At 44.8% G+C, this 24,497-nt stretch overlaps 1 protein-coding gene across 3 annotated transcripts in view; it reads left to right on the top strand.

The window, feature by feature from the left end:
• The first annotated feature begins 3,203 nt into the window (after nucleotides 1-3,203).
• Nucleotides 3,204-24,497, top strand: part of Meis1 (Meis homeobox 1) — a 138,829-nt gene continuing 117,535 nt past the window's right edge. Inside the window, exons 1-6 of one of the 3 annotated variants that reach the window (XM_005070399.4) lie at nucleotides 3,674-5,288; nucleotides 7,122-7,348; nucleotides 9,186-9,327; nucleotides 9,880-9,930; nucleotides 10,724-10,774; nucleotides 12,094-12,240. In XM_005070399.4, coding sequence (XP_005070456.1) covers nucleotides 5,277-5,288; nucleotides 7,122-7,348; nucleotides 9,186-9,327; nucleotides 9,880-9,930; nucleotides 10,724-10,774; nucleotides 12,094-12,240 — 630 coding nt within the window. In that variant the 5' untranslated portion in view covers nucleotides 3,674-5,276. Of the gene's footprint in view, nucleotides 5,289-7,121; nucleotides 7,349-9,185; nucleotides 9,328-9,879; nucleotides 9,931-10,723; nucleotides 10,775-12,093; nucleotides 12,241-24,497 lie in introns of all 3 variants that reach the window. The other 2 variants (XM_005070400.4, XM_040733161.1) reach the window with 2 other exon arrangements.

Genomic DNA, 24,497 nt, shown 5'->3' with positions numbered 1-24,497 from the left:
AGCTGACCTCTCATTGACTTCTGAACTGGACCCAGACAGTCTTTGTTTTCTGAAGCAAAATGTAGTAAACAATTCTTCCAGCCCTTGTGGCCTGGATTGCTTTGGGACACTTGATTAACGTCCTTCCTGATCCTCCCCTTGAAGCCCTCTCTCCTATCACCTAACCTGGTTTCTCCCTTTAATAGCCATCTAAATAGTTTATTTCAGTTTTCTCACAGTCATCCATTAGCTTTAAATTCTTGGAACTGTTCTCCTATCACATCCAGGCTCTTATCTCCAGCATTCCTTTATTATCTTCACTAGATTTCAAATCCATTTTCTTTAAACTACCCCCCATTTCTTCTTTTTTATGCAAATGCTAATGAAGGGGTACTATTTGGAGAGCAGAGGACTGATAGTGTTTTTCTTGAAGCACAAATCCCAAGCTCCCACACTCCAGGAGAACCTCAAGAACAACCACAGCATTTTAACAGGCATCTTCAAGTGAGGTGCCAGATGATAAGGCCTTATCATTTTGTGAACACAGCTGCCAAACTGCATTGATTAACAGACTTTATTTGTGTTGGGCTGGCAAATACACACACATTTTACCTTCAGAGGTGTCTCTTCAATTTTGAAGAGTTTGGGGTCTGACTCATCGGTGTGAACTTTTGAAACACAAGCCCAGTTCAGGATATGAACTTTGCAGAGTTCCTCACAGGAGAACAGAAAGTTGCAGGGAATTCTCTGAGACTCCTAGCAGCCAAGATGAATACTGCTTGCCTTAGAGGCCTCCCAACAGGGTAGGTGATAAACAATGGAGACTGGGGCTCAGCTGGCCTCTTTCTTAGTCCCTGCACTCTAACTTTGGGAAGAAACTGGGAGCCATAAAGGGAAAATAGAGGGTCTGCTGCTTCAAAAGCAAGGCCAGCAGCTAGGGCTGAGCACCAGCCGTTTGCCAAAATCAGAATGCTATTGTCTTTAAAAGCTAAACATTTGAAAATAAGCTTAGGGTATGTGCATTCCAGAACAGCACACATCTAACAGTAATTTGTGTCGCAGTGACTTTCTGAGATGTCTGGAACTGCCTCTTCACCTTTCCTTTTAATAGATGATTAATTGTTGCCTCCATAGAACAGTTTTTTTTTATGGTTACTATATTGCAACTCCATACGTATGCAATTTCTCCCAGCAAGACCCAACTGTAATAACTGTTTGCTAATTGTAAAATCCTTATCCAGAATGAGGTTTGGGCAAACAATTCATACTACTGTAATTACATTGTAAAAGTGTTTTAGTCACTCAATTGTTCCGAAGTAATCTATGAAGGGCCTGGAAGTAGCACTGGGTTCAGGTTCACATTAATAAATGGAAAGTTTTCAAAACTAGCAGGGCTTTATTTTAAGCTCACAAGTCCAAACTATCCCAGTCTTTAAGGGGAAACCTGTGGGAAGGCTATTAAAGTGTATTTTAAAGGTAACTTGACCCATCACGGTTAAAATCCCACAGCCTTGCCCTTACTTTGAAGATTGTGCTTGTTTGAAAAGTTTCTTACCTGTACGTTCCTTTGCCTCTTGGTCTGGTAGCAAAAGAATTTACTGAGAACCAAGAATCCCAAATAAATCCTATTCTCAAAAATATGTAGTTTATTACAACTGACCGTGTCCAAACTTGAAAACTTTCACGCAGAGTTAAGGAAGCTCTAAGCCCATTACTTAAGTCGGCCAGAGACTCCCTTGGATTCTTAGAGACTAGGTTATCTACATGTATTTTACAGTAAATTTCCTCCCAGCTAAATTATACTTAGAGGATTGCCTTCGCGATTCATTTAAGGATTGTGACTTAGACGTGCTCAAGGTTGTGGTGTCTGGTTTGAAAGTCCTCCCCAATCCCCACCCCCACCCCTTGGGAGAAGTGCCCCGCAGGCCTCCTGGAGTGATGACACTCACACCTGGTTGGACCCAGCAACCGTGGACCAACACTCAGGTGCTGGTCGCATTGGTCTGGAGTTGGGGAAGGGCTCTCGGGCTGTTTGTCCACATCAATCGGTTCTATAACTCGCAGAGAAGTGTACTGCCTGGCCCAGCCAGCTCAGCTCCCCCAAACTTGGGAAAATCTATTTCCCGAAACCCGGGGGCAATTCACCTAGCTTTTCCATGCCGGATTTTGACGCACAAGCCTGCATTAACCTTCCAAATGACACAACAGGGAGTTTGTGCAAGAAAAAAGGGCAGAAGACTATCGTGAGAAAAGCAGATCTTCAAACTTGAGTGTCGAAGCAAAAAAATAAGAGAAAGAAAGGAGACACAGAGGCACACGATAAGGGGCCTCTTATTGTTTTGAACAGTCGGATCTGTTTCAAGGCAAAGCCCATTGAAGATTTGGGGGGAACATATGTCAGCCCTTCAGGTGTTCGTTGTTGGGGGCGGGGTGCTGTGCTGGAAGCCCGCAAGCCAGGTCTGCTAAGCTTAACCGACACGCACGGCTGCTGGAGTGAACCAGCCCGGCCGGCGCTGACTTGTGCAGAGTGCTAAAAGAACTATGCACGTTGCCTAGCAGGCCCCTGCTCTCGATGGAACCAGATTCCACCCCGAGGTTCTTGTGATTCCCCGGTGTCTCCTGCTCCATAGAAGCCCATTCAGTAGAAACTTGAGTCCTGCCTGGAGAATGGAAAGAAGTCTTTGACTTGGAGCCTAGGAGTTGGCTTCAGTACGTTTCAGAGATGCTAACCTTTTCCAAACAATCTTCCCGTGAAGGGAGCCTCCAAATCTTTTTCAGAACTCTCTGCGTAACCTTCCCCCGCCCCTGGAGTGAGGGTTCGGTCCGCAGCTGGCGATGGGATGGGGGTGGGGGCGGTGGGAGCGCGGGCCGGCTGCTTTGAGGGAGTGAGCCTTTTGGCCACCTTCAGGGCGGGAATCCGGAATGGCAGTTTGCATTCCCAGCAGATCGAAGCTCCCTGCTGATCGATTATTTGATAATTGATTTTCCCCGCAGCCAATGCGCGGCCGCCTGGGCGGGGACGCCTTCCGATTGGCGGAGCCCTCTCCACGGCTGCCTACCGAGATTTGGGTGAGCTCATTTTCCAGTCGACCACAGGGGGAGTTTTCTGCGAGGGTTCAGCTTGGGGGGGGGGGGGGATCCTCTCCGAGCCCAGCGAGCTGAGAGCCTCGCCTGGGATATGAGGTTTCCAGCTACTATCTAAGCGATGAGAGCCAGGCGCAGAACCATAAAGAGTAAAATAGCCCCACTAAATAGAATAACTGAGGGCAAGAGCTGAGTGAGAATAAAAGCCTCACAAAACAAACCCCCCAATGTTAAGTCCGGGGTGTGGTATTTCAAGGGAGAAAGTTAAAAACCAGTGGCTGTTTTGAAGACTTCAAGTTGTGGGCAGGGTCAGCTTTTGTCTGAAATCTCAGCTTCCGAAGTGGATTTCTTTTTCTCTGGAACTGGGAGTTTTGGCGGGGTCGGGTCGGAGATAGAAAAGCAGAGGGATGGAGGTCTGGGAGGCCGGCCCCGGGCGTCGCCACTGAAGGAGCTGGGATGCGCAGCCTCCCCAGGCCAAGGCAAGGCCGAGGCTGGAGCCCCGTCGCGTCGCCCAGACAAAGGCAGCCCCGGCCGTAGCTCAGCAGAGCTCTGCAGCCGCGCCGCGCCCCGGGCGCACAGCTGCCTCGCCGACCGACCGCGCGACCGAGAAAGAACCTCGGGTCCCGCGGCTCCCAGGCCCCGGCCATCCGCGAGGTCTGGCTGCTCGGTGCTGGGGTTGAGTTTCGCTCTCCGGCGGTCATAAATAGCTCGGTGTTTGTAAACAAGCGCTGGGGGCACATTCCCGGCGCTCAGCTCATTGTTCCCTCCCTTCCTCCCTCACTTCGCGCTGGGGCTGAGGGCTGCCAGGCAGAAGAGGTGGTGGGGGCGTCCGGACTCAGAGTGACAAAAATGCAAGCGTTTCCTTTCCTCCGGCCGTGCATCCACTTCTGACAGCGGGAGGGAAAAAAAATCTCAAAACAACAATAACAACAACAACAACAAAAAAACTCTAAGCTGGGTCTGCAGAACGCCCAGGCGACCGCCACCCCACGTTCTCGGGACTCCTAAGCTGAACCTTTCCCAAGACAGCTCCAGCTCCTCTTCTTGTTCTGGCTTTGACTTTTCTCCTTGGGGAGTCTAGCAGAGAGTCCAGTACTTTTGGCATCACCCCCACCCCGAAAAAAATACTGGCAGACCCCAATAATTTCGAGGAAAGTCTTGAAGTCTTTCATGAACGGAGCTCTGACAGCAATAACTCCGGCATCTGCCTGCCCTGCGTTTATTCCTAATTTATTTCAAGAGTCCGCTTTGAGAAGAGAGGCTGGAAGGCGAAGGAGTGCCAAGAGCACGGGACGGGAAGCCGGCGGTCCGGAGCTGCAGCCTGCATCTGTGTGTATGTGCCCTGGGCGTGTGGTGTTAGTGCCTGGGCGTGCGAATTCATGGAGCGCCTTTCTGCCTCTCCAGTGCGGCCAGAGCTCGCTTCGCGCACCCACCCCTGCCGAGGAGCCTACTTGCTGCAGCCCAATGCATTGTGTAAGACGCGACCTGTTATGGCCACCACTACTTCCGGGTTCTAGCATTCTGGTCGGAATCCACCTCTCCGCCTGTGCAACACACACTTTACACACGCACGGCGACTGCAAGCGGGCAGCATCGATCGTGGCTCCTTTAAGACAAACTCAGACAGACATTTTTTTAACCCTCCTCTCTAATCTCCCTTCAGTGCTGCAGTTGCAAAGAGGGAGAGAGAAAGAGAAAGAGAGCGAGAGAAGAGAGAAACTGATTAGGAATTAGGACTGATTCAAGGAAAGCAGGCGCTAGCTAGGGCTTCGTGCATTTGAATATTAACATTTGAGGTGTTCTGACCAGAAGAAGACAGAGCGGATGATCATTCATTCACCACGTTGACAACCTCGCCTGTGATTGACAGCTGGAGTGGCAGAAAGCCATGAGATTTGGTAGTTGGGTCTAAGGGGCGCTCTTTTTTTTTTTAACTGATTTTTTTGGGGGGGAGAAGATCTGCTTTTTTTTTTTTTTTCCTCCCGCTGCTGTCTTGGAACCGGAGCGCTTTTATGCTCAGCGACGCGGGCGCCTTGCTTCAGGTCCGGTAGACCGAAGATCTGGGACTAGTAACTCACATTGCTGGAGACGCAAAAGGATTTTTTCCCGTGCTTCATTTTTTTTCCGAGGGAGTTTGCATATTTGTTTCTTTTCACACTGGCCTTAAAGAGGATATATTAGAAGTTGAAGTAGGAAGGGAGCCAGAGAGGCCGATGGCGCAAAGGGTACGTATTAAAAACAATTGTGGAACTCAAATGTGAGATTAAATTGAAACGTGGCTGAAAGACACTACTGCTAAGTTTCCTTTTTTTCTTTCTCTCTTTTTGAATGAGACTCCTGAAGCCGCGGCCTAAATCGACAGGTTTACTCAATGCATTTGTAGCTTTATGCCTGTTACTTGTGGTTGCTAATTCAAGTGATCAAGTTGTCTATAGATTCCTAACCAATAGCTATATAAAAATACAAGCTCAAGGAATCACCTGTTTTAAAAGAAAAAAAGAAAGAGGAAGGGGAATAAAGGTTACATATCCAGTGCTATAATTTGAGCATTTAGGAACTAAAAGTTTAAAGCTATGTTTAATTGAAATAAACAGCTGGGAACTTCTGCTGTATTATCGATTATGCCCATCTTTAATATCAGTAGAAGTAGGTAGCATTTTTAGGTAAGTAACTGTTGTAGTACAGTGAATTTTTGGTTGGAAAATTATTCATCTTTTAAAAGTAATTTTAATTTGCATGGGTTTTTATGCAAGATAACAAACCTGCAGGTTTTTCTTAGATAAGTCCTGTGCTAATTGGATACTAAACACACAGCTACTCACTTTTAAGATGCAATACTAATTTCCCCAATATTCCTATTTGAATGGAAATGCCTTGAAAGTAAACTCAGACAATGACGACCCAGCGGAGGTGGCTTCTTAAAAGAAAGGGGTCTGCAAAAAGGCTTCCTTGCATAATTTGTGTCCTGGCCCTCAAAGCCCTTTTTGGAAAAGAAAGTTACTAGCTGACACATTTTTTTCTTTATTCGCTTGTTTCAGGCAAATGTCAGCATTCTTCCAAACTCTCTTCACACCTCTGCCTTGAAGAGGATGAAAGTGGCAATTCATCCTCCTTCTCTCTCACCTTTTCCAAATCTTAGAAAAAGAACTTGCCCGGAATAAAACAATTAGAAAAATTCAAATAGCTGGATTTATCGCAGACAGTAATGACAATCAAATTGAAAGCAGCCCCCCCCAGGTATTTACTTTTGAATTTGCTTAAAAAGTGATGCTTAACAATTGCCTCGCTTGACTTCTACTCTAGGGGAGAGTTTGTGGGGGTGAAAAATAAGATAGAGGGTAAGCTGCCTCCTTTGTAGCTTTTCTTTAAACTTGGAGGGAGCCTTGCCCAGCTGCAGGTCCAGCTGTAAAGTGCAGCACACGCTGTCTGTGTACACTCCAGTGTCACACATATAAGGGGCCAGTTCGTTTTGTATAATTTAGCAGAGTTTGTTTTGGAAAGCAAAGCAAACGTAGTGTCTTGCAGGACTGCCCAATCCCATGCTGGCAGGGAAATAAAATGAGAAGCCTTTCTGAATTCACGTGCTTGGCACAACTATTCCCATCATAACTTAAAAAAAAAATCCCCCGGATGAGAAGGGGCTGTGGAGCTAGGCGGGTCTGCTACACTGTCCCGGCACGTTTTATTGTTGTGATTTTCGGTTTCCTCCTCCAGAAACATGCGTGTTGTACCTTCCGCCTCCGGCAGAATGCCTCTCTGCCGTTCCTTCTTCCTTCCTCCCTTCCTTGCCAAAAGATTTTGGATTTTTGAGTTAGTCTATATGGACACAAGTTAGGACAGGAACCTTCATCTCATATGACTCTAACTGAGAAGTTTAGGTTTTTTTTTTACTGTTAAAATTAATTTTTACGGTAGAAAGCTCAACTTTAGAGATGTAAGGCCACGGGATTCGGGTGGAAGGATCCAGCTGGACTGACCTTTTATAAGCTCGGTGTCCTAAGGTTCCCGTTTACCCGCATGGCCTCTGACCCTTTTCTTCTCTCCTGTTTGTCATGCAGTACGACGACCTACCCCACTATGGGGGCATGGATGGAGTAGGCATCCCCTCCACGATGTATGGGGACCCGCATGCAGCCAGGTCCATGCAGCCGGTCCACCACCTGAACCATGGGCCTCCTCTGCACTCGCATCAGTACCCGCACACAGCTCATACCAACGCCATGGCCCCCAGCATGGGCTCCTCAGTCAATGACGCTTTAAAGAGAGATAAAGATGCCATTTATGGGTAGGTATAATGGGCCGGAGTTAAGGACTTGAGACGCGACGCTGCCTCCATTTCCTCGAGCCCTTGCAAGCGGAAAGTCAGAGCTCTCTAGATTAAAAGTACATACTGTTGGCTTTTCATTCACGTTGCAAGGGAATTGCAGGCAAGCCTCCACCCGGCTTCCATCTGCACTCGGGGCAGGCTTAGCGCCCGGCTTGGCCGCCACGTTGGCCGCAAAGGAGTCCCAGTGCCGGAGTGACTGCCTGAAGGGTCCGCATCCCCTCTCAGCAGATACGAGACCTTCCTCGCTAGAGTTAGCTCCTGAGCGTTGGGGGTTTCAAAGTGTAGGCGCCTTTGTGTTGGAAAGAAACTTTTAGTTTAAAGGAAAATCTTTTAAGCCATTGATTGTTCTGACTTGTGGAGTTTACTCAGCCACCGTATGCTGGTTCTGCTGGTGCACAATAAAGTCAGGACAGCTGCAGGTCAGACAAGGGGACATGTCTTGCTTAAGGAGTTTGTTCAACTGAAGTCAAGGAGAGGGGCCGCTCTGAATTGACACAGACATTTAGAAACTTCTAGACGCTTTGGCACTTTGTGTTCAAAGGCGAAACACCTTCAGGATTTAGCTAGAAGTGCTTATGGGATGCTCTTCTTCGGGAGACTTTGTGGCCAGTGTTTGCTGTCTTCCCTTCCGTCGGCCATTCGATTAGACCCTGCGCTAGAAACCCCTTGAAAGTTACTTGTCTTTACTGTGTGCTGATGTTTGGGGACACTCGCCCCACTTTTATTTTTAAGCTTTATTATAACTTATTTCACTTTTCTCTCTTTTTAAAAATATTACTATTGACCCTCGACTGGGGGGGTCTTTCTGCATTAGTTTCTGGTCCCTTGTGCAGTGGGCTTGCTTAAATTCCAGCCTCCTGTCTGCAAATGGTTTAGAGTCCAAGACAGAACATTTGAGGTAGCTGTGAAAGGGACCCCAAACTGTTAAATTCCCAGCTGGGCTGTGAGAGCTAATAAAAGGCTCCTTGAGCATTAAAAGTCTCTCTCTCTCTCTCTCTCTCTCTCTCTCTCTCTCTCTCTCTCTCTCTCTCTCTCTCTCTCTCTCTCTCTCTCTCTCTCTCTCTCTCTTCTTTTTTAATGGGCTGAACCGAGCGACATCTAGGCCTTTTAGATGCTTAGATGCTAGTCACTTTACCCCACTCTAGACGAAATGTAAAAGCATTTGAAGGAACTTTCTTTGTGGGACTATGGGGAGCGTCTGCGAAGGGAGGGCAATGTTGGGGGGAGCCGTGGAGGACCCCCTGCTTCTCGAGGGCTGTGAGGCAAGGGTCGGTAGGTGCTGCCCTGTGACAGTCGGTCCTGTAACCACAGAGGCCCTTTCCTCAAGTTTGCTACCGAGATCCCCTGAGCCTGGAGATCTGTGCGGTGCCTCTGAGGAAGGCAGAGTCTGGCCCTCTCCCACCCCACGGCCCGCGCGCCTTCCCCCGGCACCCGGTCCTGCTAGTGCGGCAGAGGGACGAGGGTTTGTCGCGGTGCTAAACTTAATTCAAAATGGCTGCTGGAACCGCTTGGGTTTTATTCGTAGCAAATGTTGCCAATTTCTCCGGCCAGATATGCTGAACTGATCCACAGACACGGTCCAGGGCTCAGGGCCTCCGACTTCAGAGCCCTAGGAGCAAGGGGGAGGTGAGCCGTCACCTGGGCGGGGGGGTGAGCAAAAGGGCAAAAGCCGATGATCAGATCACCCCAAGGGTCTCTCTGCCTCGAGCTACTCGGGTTGTTTCTCTTGGGCGCCTTTTTTCGGTGACTCCGGACTAATCATTGTGTTGTCTGTGACTGTTGTATTTTCTTGCAGACACCCCCTCTTCCCTCTCTTAGCACTGATTTTTGAGAAATGTGAATTAGCTACTTGCACCCCCCGCGAACCGGGGGTGGCGGGCGGGGACGTCTGCTCGTCAGAGTCATTCAATGAAGATATAGCCGTGTTCGCCAAACAGGTCAGCAAAATAAATGTTAAAAAAAAAAGTAAAAAGAAACAAGAAAAGAATGCTGTCGCCCCCCCCCGTCCCCCGCTCGCGCACACATGCACACACACATACAAACACACACAGAGAGATAGAGAGATAGATATATAGAGACATGTCTCAAAAGTGGCCAAAAAAATAGTCTCCCTTCAGCCACGCGTGGCGGTGTTACAGCCTCCCTGAGATTTTTCGTCCAGTGAGTGTGTTTGCAGATCATCACCCATCTTCACACCCACTCACCATACACAAGCTCACTAGGAAATGCAATCACGAACTCCATGCTGTGTGACTGCTTTGGAGTGGCGGGCGAGCAGCTTTCCGCATAAGCGGAGCTCTAGCTGAAGTCAGGGAGCGCTCTGGGCTGGTCTCAGGCCTACTGGGTTCACACTGAAGTGCTTCCCTGAGGGACGAACTTGGAGGTGGCATCCTACCCCTAACTGTGTAAATGAGGCTAGAAAGTAGGGAGGGCAGCTGACTTTATTTCATTTTTTTTTTCTTTCCCCTCTCCTTCTCAATTGTATTTAGATTCGCGCAGAAAAACCTCTATTCTCTTCGAATCCAGAACTGGATAACTTGGTAAGAGCTGACCCTTCACTGCTTCCCCTATCTGTCCACCCAGCCCCCAGCCCTGAGCTTTCTGAACTGGTCTGCCCATAGCTGCCCGTCGACTGCAAACGTGTTTCTATCCATGGACAAGTGTTTGGGGACTGGATCCCGGGGTATAAACTCATCTCAGAGGGCCCAGGAGCAGCGGCTGGGAAATGCTGGCTTTTGTTTTTTACGATGGCCAGGCGGCAGAGCTCTAATCAGCCTGGGGATTTATCTCCCCGCCTGTCAGCATGTGTGCTTAAACCTTGCGGACTTCTAGCCTTGAGTCTCTCCTTCATTAGGGCCACGATGAGGGCAGAGTCCCGACTCCACCCCACCCCCCAAAAAACAACATCAACCAATTGGTATCAAAGGTGCACGGACAGAAGGCAGGAATAACTTTGCAAAGTGCAAAGCCACTCTTTGGGGACAATTGGGGAAAACTTCCCCATAACTTCTTCATAGGAAAAGTGCAGCTTCGACAGGGGCCCTTTGGGTTGCCTTGGGGGCAATAAGACTCGGGAGGGGGGAAGCCATGGGGGAGGAGAGTGTTTATGATCCCCACTTAGATGTTTTGTTGTTGGTTTAGCTATTTTTTCTCCTTAAGAAATATAAACCTCTAGATGGTACCCAGTCGCTGCTATTAAGTTTTAGTGTTATTGCCATAAATCAAAATAACTCTATTTATGGGGGGAAGGGGTGAGTTGGAGGTGCTAGAGCTGTGACAGCCAATTTTCTGCAAACTGGGAGTAGAATATTCATTCTTTCTCTATCTTTGCAGATGATTCAAGCCATACAAGTATTAAGGTTTCATCTGTTGGAATTAGAGAAGGTAAATTCTTTATTCCCCCTTTCCTTCACTTCCATTTCATCCCAATCACACGGAAGGGAGGGTTCAGAAAGACTCAAGTTCAGGCTTCCAAGATATTTGCATAAATGTCTATTTTTTCCTGGTAATTAGTGTCAAGGCCAATCTTAGCGTCCATTTCTCTTTGCAGTTTAATTACAATTTCAGCCACTGACACTGGGATCACAGACACTCTGGCCTCCTGTACCTTGCTGGCTTTGTGCATCAGCTGCACCGCTCGGCTCGGTACTGGCACCCCAATGCATGCTCAGAATGCCGGAGTGAATTTGTTTTACAAGTTAATGCCTCTGTGTGTGGGTTTTTTCCCTCTTACTCTTCTACTCCTCTTCTTTGCTACCTGGGCCTCGGTGGGGGGATTGTTTTAGTGAGTTTCTTGAAGATTTGATATCAGTGGTAGGTCAAACTCAGAAGGGATTGGGGAAAGGACAAGCGGGCAAAGGGTCCTGGGGAGGAGGGCATGGTAGACATTGCTCAGAGACAAAGCAGGGTTGATAGTCCTGTCAAGTTCTTAAATCTGTGATCCAGCACACACCTCACCTTCACACTCAAGAGAGAGTGTGGGGTAACTTGATTTTGCTGGCTGTTCTATAAATCTCAGCAATAAAAACTTAATGTATTGTAATTCAAACTAACATTAAATTGCAAGCACGCCGGGTTTCTTGTGAGCTTTTGAGTGTAAGGGATGCCTGGATTTTGCAAGAGTAGACTTTACTTAGACTTAAATATTTTCAGTTGTTCTTTTATTTCTTTTTTAAAAATCAATTTAGTAAGTTTTGTGGCTGTATTTTTTCACATATTGGGCAAAGGCAAGTTGATTTTGGTTGTCAGGCATGCATCTTATGTCATCACAATACAGGTGTGTGTGTGTGTGTATATGTGTATGTGTATGTGTGGTGTATATCACATGTTTTCCTTAGGAACTTTGGGGAAAGCTTTGTGGTAAACTAACCAGATGAAATTAAATAGTTTACCTTAAGTGTCACCCATGCAGGTCACCTCTGTAATGGCTACAGCCCCAGGAGCAGATGAATTTAACATGGGTGTTGACTATGTTGTAGCCTGTGAATCATCTTGTCACTGTCAATTTTCTGGGATATCTCTATTTTGCAAGAAAAGAAAGTTATTCCTAATTCTGTATGCGTCTGGGGGTCTCTAGAGGACAATTGCCCTGTGTTTCCCCTATTTGGAAGTTTGGATCTCACAAGGGGGGTGGACTACACTTGTCAATGTCGTTTATGCACTCCTGATTATATTTCCATTTTTTTATTTCTGTCATAATGTAGGTACACGAATTATGTGACAATTTCTGCCACCGGTATATTAGCTGTTTGAAAGGGAAAATGCCTATCGATTTGGTGATAGATGATAGAGAAGGAGGATCAAAATCAGACAGTGAAGATGTAACGAGATCAGCAAATCTAACTGACCAGGTATGAGACTTTCAATTTCAACATCCCTAAGAAAAAATCTGTATGCATATTGCTTGCTGGATCACTACCACCTCCTTTATGATTTGCATATGATTAAGTCCCTTTTAGATACATTTCCATCAAAATGAAAATTTTTGAATAATGTGGCTATTATTGCTTCATTAAGGCTGGCTCTGGGATTCGACCTGGAGAGATGAGCTTGTAAAAGCTTCGCCTGCAAACTTGACCTGTTTCTTGTCGCTTTTAATTTTTGTCTTTATTTTATTTACCCTCCATAATAATGGGAGTGTTAACTGCCAGTGGCCACCTCTGCGTGTAGGGCTTTGTTCATGAGCATTTCCCCCCTTCATCTTGAAGAAAAGAAAAGTGTAGGGTCTGCTTATTTCTTATTTTATTAGGAATAAGTCCAAGATAGGTGGTCTAAGGGAGACAGTGAAGGTCTGAAATCTAGCAAGCACTGGCTATTTTCTCCCTGTCTACACGCTTCATTAGCCTGTCTTGTCAGTTTTCCCCGGCCGACCGCTTCTAGACCTCACTGAACATTGCTTTGTGTGGTATTCCCTGCAAGCTCGCCCATTTTATTGTACTTAATAGAAAAAAATAAAAGCAGGCCGAGGTTAGAAAAACAGATAAATATGGACTTTTCTCCTCCTCCCTTCCACTCGTCCTCCAGCTGGTATGTGCTCTGAGCTTCCTGCCTTGGCAGCTTTTGGCAGGGTTAGCGTCAAGGACGCCCTGGCGACTCCCTGGGTGTGGAGGGCAGGGGCCCATGCATTTGCTCTCCACCGCGGCTCTTTCCAGCCTTCCCTCCAGGCCCCCTTTCCTCTGCGGTGCTAAGTGGGGATGATTTTTATGTGGAGTTGGGGGTGGAGAATTTCTCTCTGTCACTGAGACGCCACCATTTGCTCCCAGTCAGTTTCTCTTTCCTATTGCTGTGTCTCTGGATTGGTCCAAATGAGTTGGGGGGGGGGGAGTGAAAATCTGAGGAGTGAGTGAGATGAAACACGGTCCTGGACAGCTCTGGAGAGGATGGGTGCTATGAGTCTAGAGATTTAAGTAGTGGACTCCTCTGTCTCTAGCACCATCGACAAAACCCTAGAGCTCTTTCTTATTGGGGCTTAACATGTGTGTGGCTACTTGGGGGTTGGGGGGATGTGGCTAACCTGCCTTTGTTAAGTCAAACCCCGCTGTTTTTTCCTCTGGAAGTTTTATGATGGTCACTGCTGGCCAAGGACGTGTTGTTCCAACTTCATTCTTAGCGTCACCTTAAGGTATTCTCTCAAAATCCGTGACTAATCCTGAGCGATTCCACAATTTGTGCTGAATTTCTTCCTTGCCCACGAGTGGTATGGCAAAGTAGAACTCTAAAAGGCCAACAGGAGAGGTCCTCACTACTGTTGGAGAGTTGGAACCGGGTCGGTGTAGACCGGGGTCCAGAACCCGCAGTGAGTGCAGATCAAGGTGGGAAAGCCGCAGGCGGCCCAGACGCAGTGCCTCAGGGTTCCCAACCTCTTTAGGGGCTCAGTCGTCAGCCCTGCTTGTTAAATGCAGATTCCACTAGTAGCTGCTGTTGAGTAAAAATTGTAATCCAACAAGCCGAACTAGAAAATGGGATTCTAAAAGCTCCGGAGTGCTGGGTACATAAAGCTATTTGAGCAAATTACAAGAACCGCTTAGGGGCATGAATGAAATCAACACTTTAATTGCCTCCAAAATGAAGATTTATACCCCATTTTCTCAACGAATCATTATTTTATTAAAGTCAAAGATAAAGGGCCAAAGTTATGGGGTTTGGGAAGCATAGAGGATATAGAATTAATGAAACGTCATTGAGTTTTCCCTACTCCTTCACAAACTTCCCTTACTCTGTTTCATTAGTCTGAGATTTTCATCGGCTAAACACGTGCCTTTTATTCTCCCTTCCTACCTACAAAAGAATCGTGCAGGCGGTCCATGCTGATATGGTGTGTTCCTTAGGTTTGTCCGGGTTCTTGGCGCTGTTGGCTCGTGGTGTGTGAGCTTACCGGTGTGACCCTTTGGGCACACCCAGCTCTGTCATTTGAGGACAGCAGTGGATGTGTGTTCTTCTTTTTATCCACTTCCAAAAAGCCAGGAGCCAGTGTGGCTGGAAAGGGTCTGGGGAGGTGAGTTCAGTGTGTTTTGTTTGGAGGCCAGGTAGGCTGGCTTCCCTCTCCGGCTAGGTGAGGAGTGAAGGTCGAGGGGCCAGAGCCACCCCATGGTCTCCAAGTGTGTGTTCCGAAGACTAGGGCAGGCTCCCGGGGGATGCTGAACTCCCAATGTGGAGCCTCAGGGGCCAGGCCTTTAAGGGGCTTAGCTTTACTCCCTGTTCTGGAAGGCGACCCAGCCTGCTTAGGACCCGCACTGGGTGTCCTCGGGGACTTGATGCTTCAGGAAGGCCTAGTTAACTCATTAACCGCTCTGCCTCTGGGGTCTGCTGGCAGTACAGTTTATTTTATTTTATTTCCCCCATCCCCTCGGAGGGCGCGAAGGCTGTCATCTTCACTAGGCGCTGGGATCAACGATTTTGATGCCAACTGATTTCCTGGAGGACTATTTAAGTCTGTGGGTATTCACTTGGTCGTGTAATGTCGTAGGTCCTACAACAATGTAAGGCCTTTTTTTTCCTTTTTCTTTCTTTTTTATCAGATTAAGACACCAGTAGAAGTTATAATCCTATTCTCCCCCACTTCCTGGTGGTTCCCAGTCTTCTCCACTCTTGGAGGCCATCTGTAGGTCCCTTGGCCTTGCCTAGTGGTCGCCAGCCTCCTGTGCGCCCTCTCCCGACCATCATGCTCTCTCTGGGCACAGACTCTCGTGGTCCCCAGGGGTTGAGGGTAGCTGAACCAGAAGTTGCCCGCCTCAGAGGAGGAGATAAAGGGATGGGTTGAAATCAGAGAGCGGACAGAAAGGGAGGCGTGCAGGCAAGGGTTTGACTGGGAGGCCACCAGCCAGGAAGGACGCGGGGCCGAGGCTAGGTGGAACTGGGGATTAGGGGTCCTGGGTAGAACCGGGGGCGCCAGGCGGGGCCACCCAGATGCTGGATTTAAGGAGGTACTCCGGGAAGGAGCCGTCGCCTTCCTTCCCGGAGATATCTGTTCCTCTTTATTCCCGTATCTAAGCATTTTTTTTTTTTTAACTCTGAGGACTGAGGAAAGGAGCGGGGAGCTTCTGGGGTGGCCACGTCTGGAGAGAGAGCAGAGATTAGGCATCAGCAAAGGCCCAGCTTCTCCCCACCCGGAAAGCTGGACGCTGAGAAACGGTGCCTTTGGATTACAGTTTTATTCAACAGCAGCCCTCCGGGGGTCCTTCTCTCAATCTGCATTTAACAGCTCCTGGGCCAGAGCTGGCGGCCGGAGCAGGGCGCCCTGTTGCGTGTTAATCCTAACTGGCCCGTGACATCCAGGGAGAAGTTCTGTGGCTTGCTGAGATGAGGCACGAAAGCCCCGATGGCCCGGCAGGTTAAAAGCCAAGTGCTAGCAGGCTTCCTGGAGTGGGGGTAGCCTGGAAGCGAGGGCAGCCACCGCAGCCCCAGGCCTGGCCAGCCCAGGCTTCAGGGCGCCAGTCGATTAGGCCTAGAAGATCTGGGGCTGATCTGAGCTAGTGCGGAGATTCCCAGTGGGCCTGGGAACTTTGGTGGCGATTGTTTTTTATCTATTTCCGAAGTTCAGAATGCCCTTTCTGGGGCGTAGTTTGAGTTGAGGTTTTAAAACTGAAGTCAGACTTGACTGAAAGCCCTTCCTCACTCCAAAGTGGCATGGGGAGTCACCCTCAGGAGATTTCAGTTTTCTGATGGTAGAGGTTCCTGTAAGGGGACAATGTCCTTCATGGCTTGAATCGGCTGCTTAGACAAAAAAAAAAAAAAAAAAAGAGAAAGAGAGAGAGAGACAGAGAGAGAGAGAGAGGAGGCATGAGGCACAGATGTTTACTAATACAAAAAACGTCTGCAGTGCATTTTCATTCACTAAAAGAAAAAAAAACTGGACACAAACGGGCCCTTATCAGATAGCCTGTTTCACAGTGTTTACATTTAATACACCTTTTAAGAAATTGTAAATGCTTCATAAGAACTTACTCCTGAATCTCTCGATGCACAATCCTTGCAAGATATAGGGTCTAGGCATTGTCTAAATGCCACTGTGGATTGTTGTTGTGGATTAGGCGGTGTACCCTTAATTCATTTTTTGAAGTATGTCAAAGGGAAATTACGGCAAGATTCTCTTTAATGATTAAGTAATAAGGTGTTGACTGCTTGTCACTACATGGGCTAATTGGGATTCTCATTCTGGATCCTTTGTTGCTTTGAATTGAAAGTTACTTGTTTAGCAGGTTTGTTTTTATTGTTATTTTCTGCTTGGCTTTTATATTTATGTATGGTTTCTGAGTAGACATAGATTGATTTTTAATAGGGGTGTTTAAAACATTTAAGAAAACAGTAAGAGGAAAAAGTATAGGGTCTAGTCTATGCAAATAGCTGAGATCAATTATATTGTTAAATGTCAGCCAGGTTTAAATGCTAATAGTACGTACAACCACTTTTTCATTTTCGTAGACCTCCAATCCCTCTCTGCCCCCTCCATTTCCTCCTTAACCCCTCCCTCTTGCCCTCCTCTCCTCCCAGTAGAAGTCCCAGGTGCAAGTTCCACAGTTAATAGAAAGCAATGATACTAATGCTACTTTGTACAAAGCAAAGCCATAACTGTAACTACTTCTCCTGGTTTAACTAGCTCTAAGGCAATAGGTCACTCCAACAGCAATACTGCTCCCACTGGAATGACTCCATTGCTCACCATTCAGAAGTACATAGCATAGTTGTGTCTACTGTAACTATTGGGCTGTTACAGACTCATGTTAGGAAATGAAGAAACTTGAATAGTAAAGAGAAAAAGAAGCAAGAAATAAAGGATGGAAATGTGGGTTTGCTTTCCAAAAAGCCACCGATGTGCTAAAATTGTCCGGCTCTGACAATAAATTTTGAATCACTTTGTTTTCAGACACTCGTATATTCATATCTTAAAATGTTTGTCATAGCCCAAAAGATGTAAAATACAGCTGTTGCTGAGCAATGGAAGGAAAAATACTCATGGAAACTTCAGACTCAAAAAATAGGCTGTGAGTCTGTAGTTGAAAACTGGTTATGAAGGCCAGGCAAATGGGCTGAAGTGACTTACTATTGTTATATAGGCAACATAGCATCCCTTCAAGTGCATTTGAAGAAACTACAAAGAATGACAACAAGTTTTATTGAGATTCTCACCATAAATGAAAATATTTTCAACATGTATTCAGATTAAACATTTTCATATTGGCAACTTATGGTTTCCATTGCCAAAGCAGTATTTTCTTATGAAAAGTAAACATGTCAAAAATGTGAAATTGTCAAGTGTATGTGTGTGCTTTGTGTTTGTGTTACTAGGGGTTGTGTGTGCGTGTGTGTGTGTGTGTGTGTGTGTGTTACTGGGAGTTGAACCCTACCAACATAAGTGCTCTGCCCCTGAACGACTCCCCAACCCTAAAGGTTTTAATAAATAATCATTTAATCATCAAACACAACCCAAGGATGTATACAGAAACTTCTAAAGGAAAGTGGGCATGCAGCCAAATTCCTATAGGGCCTACCAGGGAAAATCAAAAAATGAACATGAAATAAGACTTCCTGTAAGGAGGTCTATAATTCAACATTATTTGACTCCACTGTCAAGGAAATAGTTGAAGGACAGTAAACTGATATGGTTCTCAGTCATTTTTTGTTACACAGTCTTAAATGTTTGCAACTGTCACATTTTACATGGCCTTTTTTTGGATTATGACATCTGTCATATTTGTATTGAAGTAATACTCAAATTTATGCTATAATTGAAACAAAATCTTTTGCTATTTCTCCTAAGGATAAAAAAACCTGATATTTTGAATTAAATACAATTATGGAAAATGCTCCTTTACAAGTAAAGAGATGAAAGCAGATGTATAGGACACAGTTTATCTGTCAGCTGTACAGATGTTTAAGGTTTTCAAATATCCTGAATAAAAGAGAACTGTAAATCACAGGAGCTTGCTGTTCTTGCTTGGCAGGACATATCCAGCTGTGATACTTGTTTAAAGTCACATCTATGGCACTGGAGAGATGGCTCAGTGGTTAAAGCAATTGTTATTCTTCTAGAGGACACAGCTTCCATTCACAAAATCCACATGGTGGCTCACAACCATCTGTGCCTGAAGATCTATGGGATCCAATACCCTCTTCTGACCTTTGCAGATACCAGACACAGTATACATACAGTGTACATACGGGCACATACAGAGTACATACAGTATACACAAAATCTGCATGGCGGCTCACAACCATCGGTGCCTCCAGATCTAGGGGATCCAATGCCCTCTTCTGACCTTTGCAGATATCAGGCACAGTATACATACAGTGTACATACTTACACACAGTGTACATACATGTAGCCAAAACACTCAAACATATAAAATTAAATGAGTCTTAAAAATAACAGAAAGTTGGGGTCTAGGAGATGGTATGTGGTTCAACAGTACAGCGCTCATCTAAGCATGTGTGAGGCCTTGGGTTCAATTCCCAGAACTCCAAAAAAAATGTTATGTAAAATAAAAGTTAAAAAAGCTCAAAACATGCTGGGCAGAGGTGGCTCACACTTTTAATCCTAGCACTCTGGAGGCAGAGGCAGGCTGATCTCTGGGAGCTCAAGGCCAACTTAGTCTACAGAGCTCGTTCTAGGACAACCAAGTCTACACAAAGAAACAGTCTCAAAAAAACCTAGTAAATGGCATGAAGTACACTTCATACAGTAACTGAGAATGCATTCATTTAAATATTTGTCACTGGAATCCAATTTCAATCAGTTTAATACACTCAAGTGCACAGAACTGAAGCAGTTGGTAGTACTTTACTGAGCTGCCTAGAATACTTTCCCAGACAGCCTCCCTTAGTCTAGAAAGTATGCTCTCATTAAAGGAGAATATAAATGTGTAGATATTGTGGAATTATATTTTTCACTTGTTTCAGAATTCCTAAAATCCACTAAAGGACAATATAAAGTATTTATCCTCTAGTGAAAAAGGCTTATCTCTAGAATTATTCAATTATATACCTGTCATTTATTGTTCGTATAAGTAGGTATAGTTAAATACAAATTATGGCCAGAATCAAGTCATGAACTTTTCTGAAGATATGAAAGGGTGCCATTGTGATTTTTCCATGACATATGAACCAATGTATGTGAATAAACTAATGGAGAATGAATAACTTATAAAATGAATTTTATATCACTTATCATTCTCAGAAATACCTTTCTACAATTGGTTCTTTGGCACTCCAGGACTCACAGTTCATAGAATTATGTTCACAAGCAAAGGACTTGCCTATGCAGTGTGGCGCCTCTTTGAAAATCTTAAATGAAAGTATGTTCTTCTGCATACGTCAAGCACTATTACAATTTGCATGTGTACAAAGTGTGCCTTTAGAAACATCCACAACCTTTGATTAGTTTAATAAGATTAATCAAGTTTCATAACTCTGCTGCTTTCTTTTTCGTTTTACTTAGCATACACTCTTAAACTGTACAGTGGGTTTAAGCGGACGGCATTCTGAGTCATTTAGAATTTATGACATTTGCTTTACTGTTAGGTGGAAAAGTGGAAAGTTTCAGTCATGTTTATGCTCTGGGATTGCCAACACTGGTGTACAGATAGATTGCCACATCTCTGTGCTCTTCCTCTTGTGGTACGAATGGCTGATTTTGGTGACTGTATTCCTAACTAATGTCCATATTTGTTCCCGTATTCATGATCTGCTTTTTATTCTGAATTTATATTCCCATCATGTCCCATAGAAACACTTTAAAGTGAAGTGTGTTTTAGGACTATTATGAAACTCTGGAAAATGAAATTTATAAAGAAATTGACACAGCCGTCAAAGGACAAAGAACGGAGCAGTTTGACGAAAACTTAGAGTTTTCTTATACCACTCAATTTATGAAATGCGTTTCTTCTCTTAAGACATTTAGAAATGAAAAAATAAGAATTTCTTTCACAATAGAACACTTCTTAAAACTCTGTAGCTGTTGGGATGTGTTTCCCAACATTCATTTAATGATATAGATAAGCTATAATTACCTGCGACCTATAGTATTTTCTGTTATTCCAAAGTTATTCCTGAGTGATTTGAAAAGTTAATTTCAAACTGAATGGTGTACAGTGTCTGATATTTCAAGGCATACTTGCACTGTTTACATGAAATGGTGTGTTTGTCTGCAGGGCCTCCAAGGAGAGATCCATCTGGGAGGTGGGCTAATGATTTCTATAATGTAAAGTCAAAGCAAACTAACTGGAGCTCACGAGCTCCTCGGATCGGTTTTAAACGGAGCCCTCTTTTCTGTTTATTGGAGTGTTGAAGCTACTCTCCCTGAAGTTAAGACCAAAACAAAATCTGTGTCCTCCATGGATAAAACTCATACATCGTAGCTTAAATCTTTATTAATCACAAATACCAGCAATATATATATATATACATACAAAACTAAAAATAGCATTAGGTGGGGGAGATGTTATCAGCTGTCACTGTAATCAGAATAGAGGGTTCTATAGTAAATGAAGCTGCCCATCTGGGGTTTAGGTAGAACATGGCTATCATATGTGGAGTTGTCTTTAGTCCCCCCATTGAAGAGAATTTATAGAATAGATTTGTGATAACTAGCCACCGAGTATTTCTTTATTTGAAATTGTCATTTGTGAGTCTTCTGAGTCACCATCTTGCCTTTCGCTCTTGAACATGTCAATAGATGTATCATTTATTTATATTTCATCACTTGCATAGTTTATGGAATTACCCTACAATTCTACCAAATGTATGAAGCTTTTCTTTGTAATACAGGAATGGCCTTTTTGTTCCAAGTGACATCTCCCTAAGTGGATAGTAAGATGACCCCCGGGAAAGCATACTGCCCTCTTTCACATAGCCATTCCTATCCATGCTTCATAGTTACAGATGCAAATACATGGGGCCAGTATCATCTTTTTGTTATTGTTGTTTGGTTGGTTTTGAGATAGGATCTCCCTATGTAGTCCTGGCCGGTCTGTAACTTACAATGTAGACCAGTGGTTCTCAACCTTCCTGATGCTGTAACCCTTTAATACAGTTCCTCATGTTGTGGTGACCTCCAACCATAAAATTATTTTGTAGCTACTTCATTACTGTAATTTTACTACCATTATGAACCGTAATATACTTATCTGATATACAGGGTGTCTGATATGTGACCCCAGATGTAGACCCACTTGGCCTCAACCTCACAGAGATCCATCCACCTGCCTCTGCTTCCTGGGTGCTGGGATTAAAAGTGTGCACCTCCACACGTGGTGGCTATCTACGTTTTGGCTATTGCGATTTTCTTGGCCATAGTTTCTAATAAAGAAAATCAGGAACTTAACATTTTCAACTCAACTTACTGATAATTTTTTTAAGAAAGTGATTGAATAATAGATGCATCTAGCTCCCTTTCTTTCCGTGTTTTCTCTGTCCCTATCATGTGCTGAAAATTTCTGGGGAATTGCTCATCAAGTTTTCACACTTGGCCTATGTATTTACTACATTTAAGGGTTTTACAAGCTGTGTTCAATAACGAAGTGATCAAAAAGCTGGTAGACTCACCGTGTCCTGTGGCGATAGCACAAAATGATAGTGGCCTGCTAACTGCTCATGTTCCGTGCTCATCAAGTGGTTTTGTTGATGATCAAACATTTTTATTCTAATAATTATTCAAATCCAGCCACAATCGGCGTCTGAGTGAGTTTACTATAAACAGTTCTATTCTGCAGTTGGGAATTTGTAGCAACTCAATTTTGTTTTCCAAATTACCCTGCCCTTCCAATTAAGCACATTGTTCTTCACTCCACTGTTGGGACATTCTGGAAGGTTTGCTTGGCACCCTAACAGTGAGGTGTGTGAGTGTTTAATATTTATTAAGGCCATGTAAAGAACATGCCAATAGAAAAAAAGAGGGTAATAAAACATTGATAAGCCAGTTATGAAGCTTTGCCTCATGTCTAGGACACCTGACACTTATATACTCAAAACAGTGAGAATTAGCCCAGGATGCTGTTAACCTGGGATGTGCCCTGGGAAGAGCCAGCCCCCTTCTGAGCTTCTCGGAATTTTCAGCAAGGGGGCCTCAAGGTTTGGCACCCTGGCCTGGAACCCACATATTTTTTGCTGATCTTCAACTGAAGAAGGGCTTGAATATAGAGAAGTTGGGCATCCTGGGAGCAGAAACTCAAATTCAATTTCAGAAAGCTTTGAAAAGATCCTTTCCGTAGGCCATATCTGACATGAATCATGGAAAAGGGGAATAGTCTCTCCACCTCCAAATTTAATACCGCTAGGGAGTTCAAAGATTCAGAAATCCTTGGAAATAACAGATTCAAACTTGGTTGAAATTGTAAACATCTAGAAATGCTTCTGCATTTCTGTAAGCAAATTAGACTAGATTTTATCATAACGTCACAAGCATAAGTGCTAAGTGAAAGTTTCCATGATGGGAGGAGTAAACAAGAGTGTCTTGTAGCTACTTCCTTTCTCTTCCTCAGATACAAACTGGGAGCATTTCTGGCGGGAGACTAGAGAAATAGAAAAGGTGAAATTTTGGAAACCCTTGGGAAAAAGCAAATGAGTTTGCTGACTTCCACTTACAGGCAGCTGGCACCCCAGAAAAGTACAGTCTAGGGACAGAACACTCAAATTTGAATGTGGGCTTTGCTTGAGAGGGTAACTTAGTGCACCTTGGGGAGCCTCGATTGTGTAGTTTGTGAAACTGGGAATAGTTCATCTCCACTCACCCAGTCACCATGAGAACTAAGGAGAACCATGCAAACTGTGTCAAATAGTGCCTCCAAGCACTGTATTAAACAACATGCTTTCTTTTTAATTACACTCCGCTCATCCTTCAAAAACAGCAATTGACTTGACAAAAGGAGGCTGGGTACTGTTTGACGGAGGTGTTGTTTTATAGAACATTTTATAATTATAGAGCTTCCAGAAAAATGTAATTGTTACTTTGAGTAGGTCACTATTATTCTGATATCAATTGTGAACTAAAAGGAGACTGATCTGGGCACACTCTTGTAATCCCAGAACTCAGGAGACCGTAAGGTAAGAGGATGCAGAGCGTGAGGCCCTGGCTGCAGAGGAAGATGCTGTCTACAAACAAACAAACAAACAAACAAACAATCCTCCAAAACCACCCTCCACCAAACCAACCAACCAATCAACCAAACAACCAACCAACCAACCAACCACCAACCAACCAACCAACCAACCAACCAAAACCCAAAATCAAAGCAGCAAGGTGTGGTGATATAGACCTATAATCCCAGCAATGGGGAGGCAGAGGCAGGCAGAGCTCTGTGAGTTTGAGGCCAGCCTGGTCTACATAATGAGAAGAGGGAGAGGGAGAGGGAGACGGGGGGGGGAGATGGAGAGAGAGAGGGAGAGGGAAAAGGAGGAGAGGGAGAGGGAGAGAGGGAGAGGGAGAGAGAGAGGGAGAGGGAGAGGGTAGGAAGGACCTCAGAAAACTTTCTGAGATAGTGTAGCAAATCACTGAAAACTCCGTCATATGATACAACCCAGATGGCAGTACTGGATGAATCTTGTGCTAAGTACTCTCTCCCAATTCCTAGAAGTGAATGGGCTGTGTTCATGCACAGCTGTTTGTAAGGTCTTGTCTGCTTGGGCTAAGGAGGCAATGTTTTAAGCATTGGGGGATGTTCTTACTGGTAGACTGCTTGCTTAGGAAGTTGTGGTTTGTAGCTGTTTCATGTAAGACACATTTGGGTTTATCTTAATTTCTTTGAAGGGCAAGTATCATGTTTCAAGGAGATAATAAAACACTGGCACACAAACAATCTTATAAAAGGAACTATAACGCTGGGTATACTAGCATTTAGTTTTAGAATCTTCCCTCACTGCTAAATAGAAATGCTAGAAAGGCAGTACAAATTTCATTAGAAAGCTATTTGATAAATAGAGACCATGGCTTGAAATATTTAGAAATAAATATTTGCAAATACAGTGGTACTAGTTGGATTAGAGCTTTATTTGTTTGTTTCAGTCAAAGGTTAAATTCTGTGTATTACTGTTCCAAGGCATGATTACCAAACCAACAGAGAAAAGGAAAGATTTTTTTTATTTATTTACTTTTGAGATAGAGTATCACTATGTTATC

Source organism: Mesocricetus auratus, unplaced genomic scaffold (assembly GCF_017639785.1).
Source record: "Mesocricetus auratus isolate SY011 unplaced genomic scaffold, BCM_Maur_2.0 Super-Scaffold_100029, whole genome shotgun sequence".
In the NCBI taxonomy this organism is placed as follows: Eukaryota; Metazoa; Chordata; class Mammalia; order Rodentia; family Cricetidae; genus Mesocricetus; species Mesocricetus auratus.
Note: the sequence above shows the minus strand (reverse complement) of the source record. Positions and strands in the feature narration are given on the sequence as shown.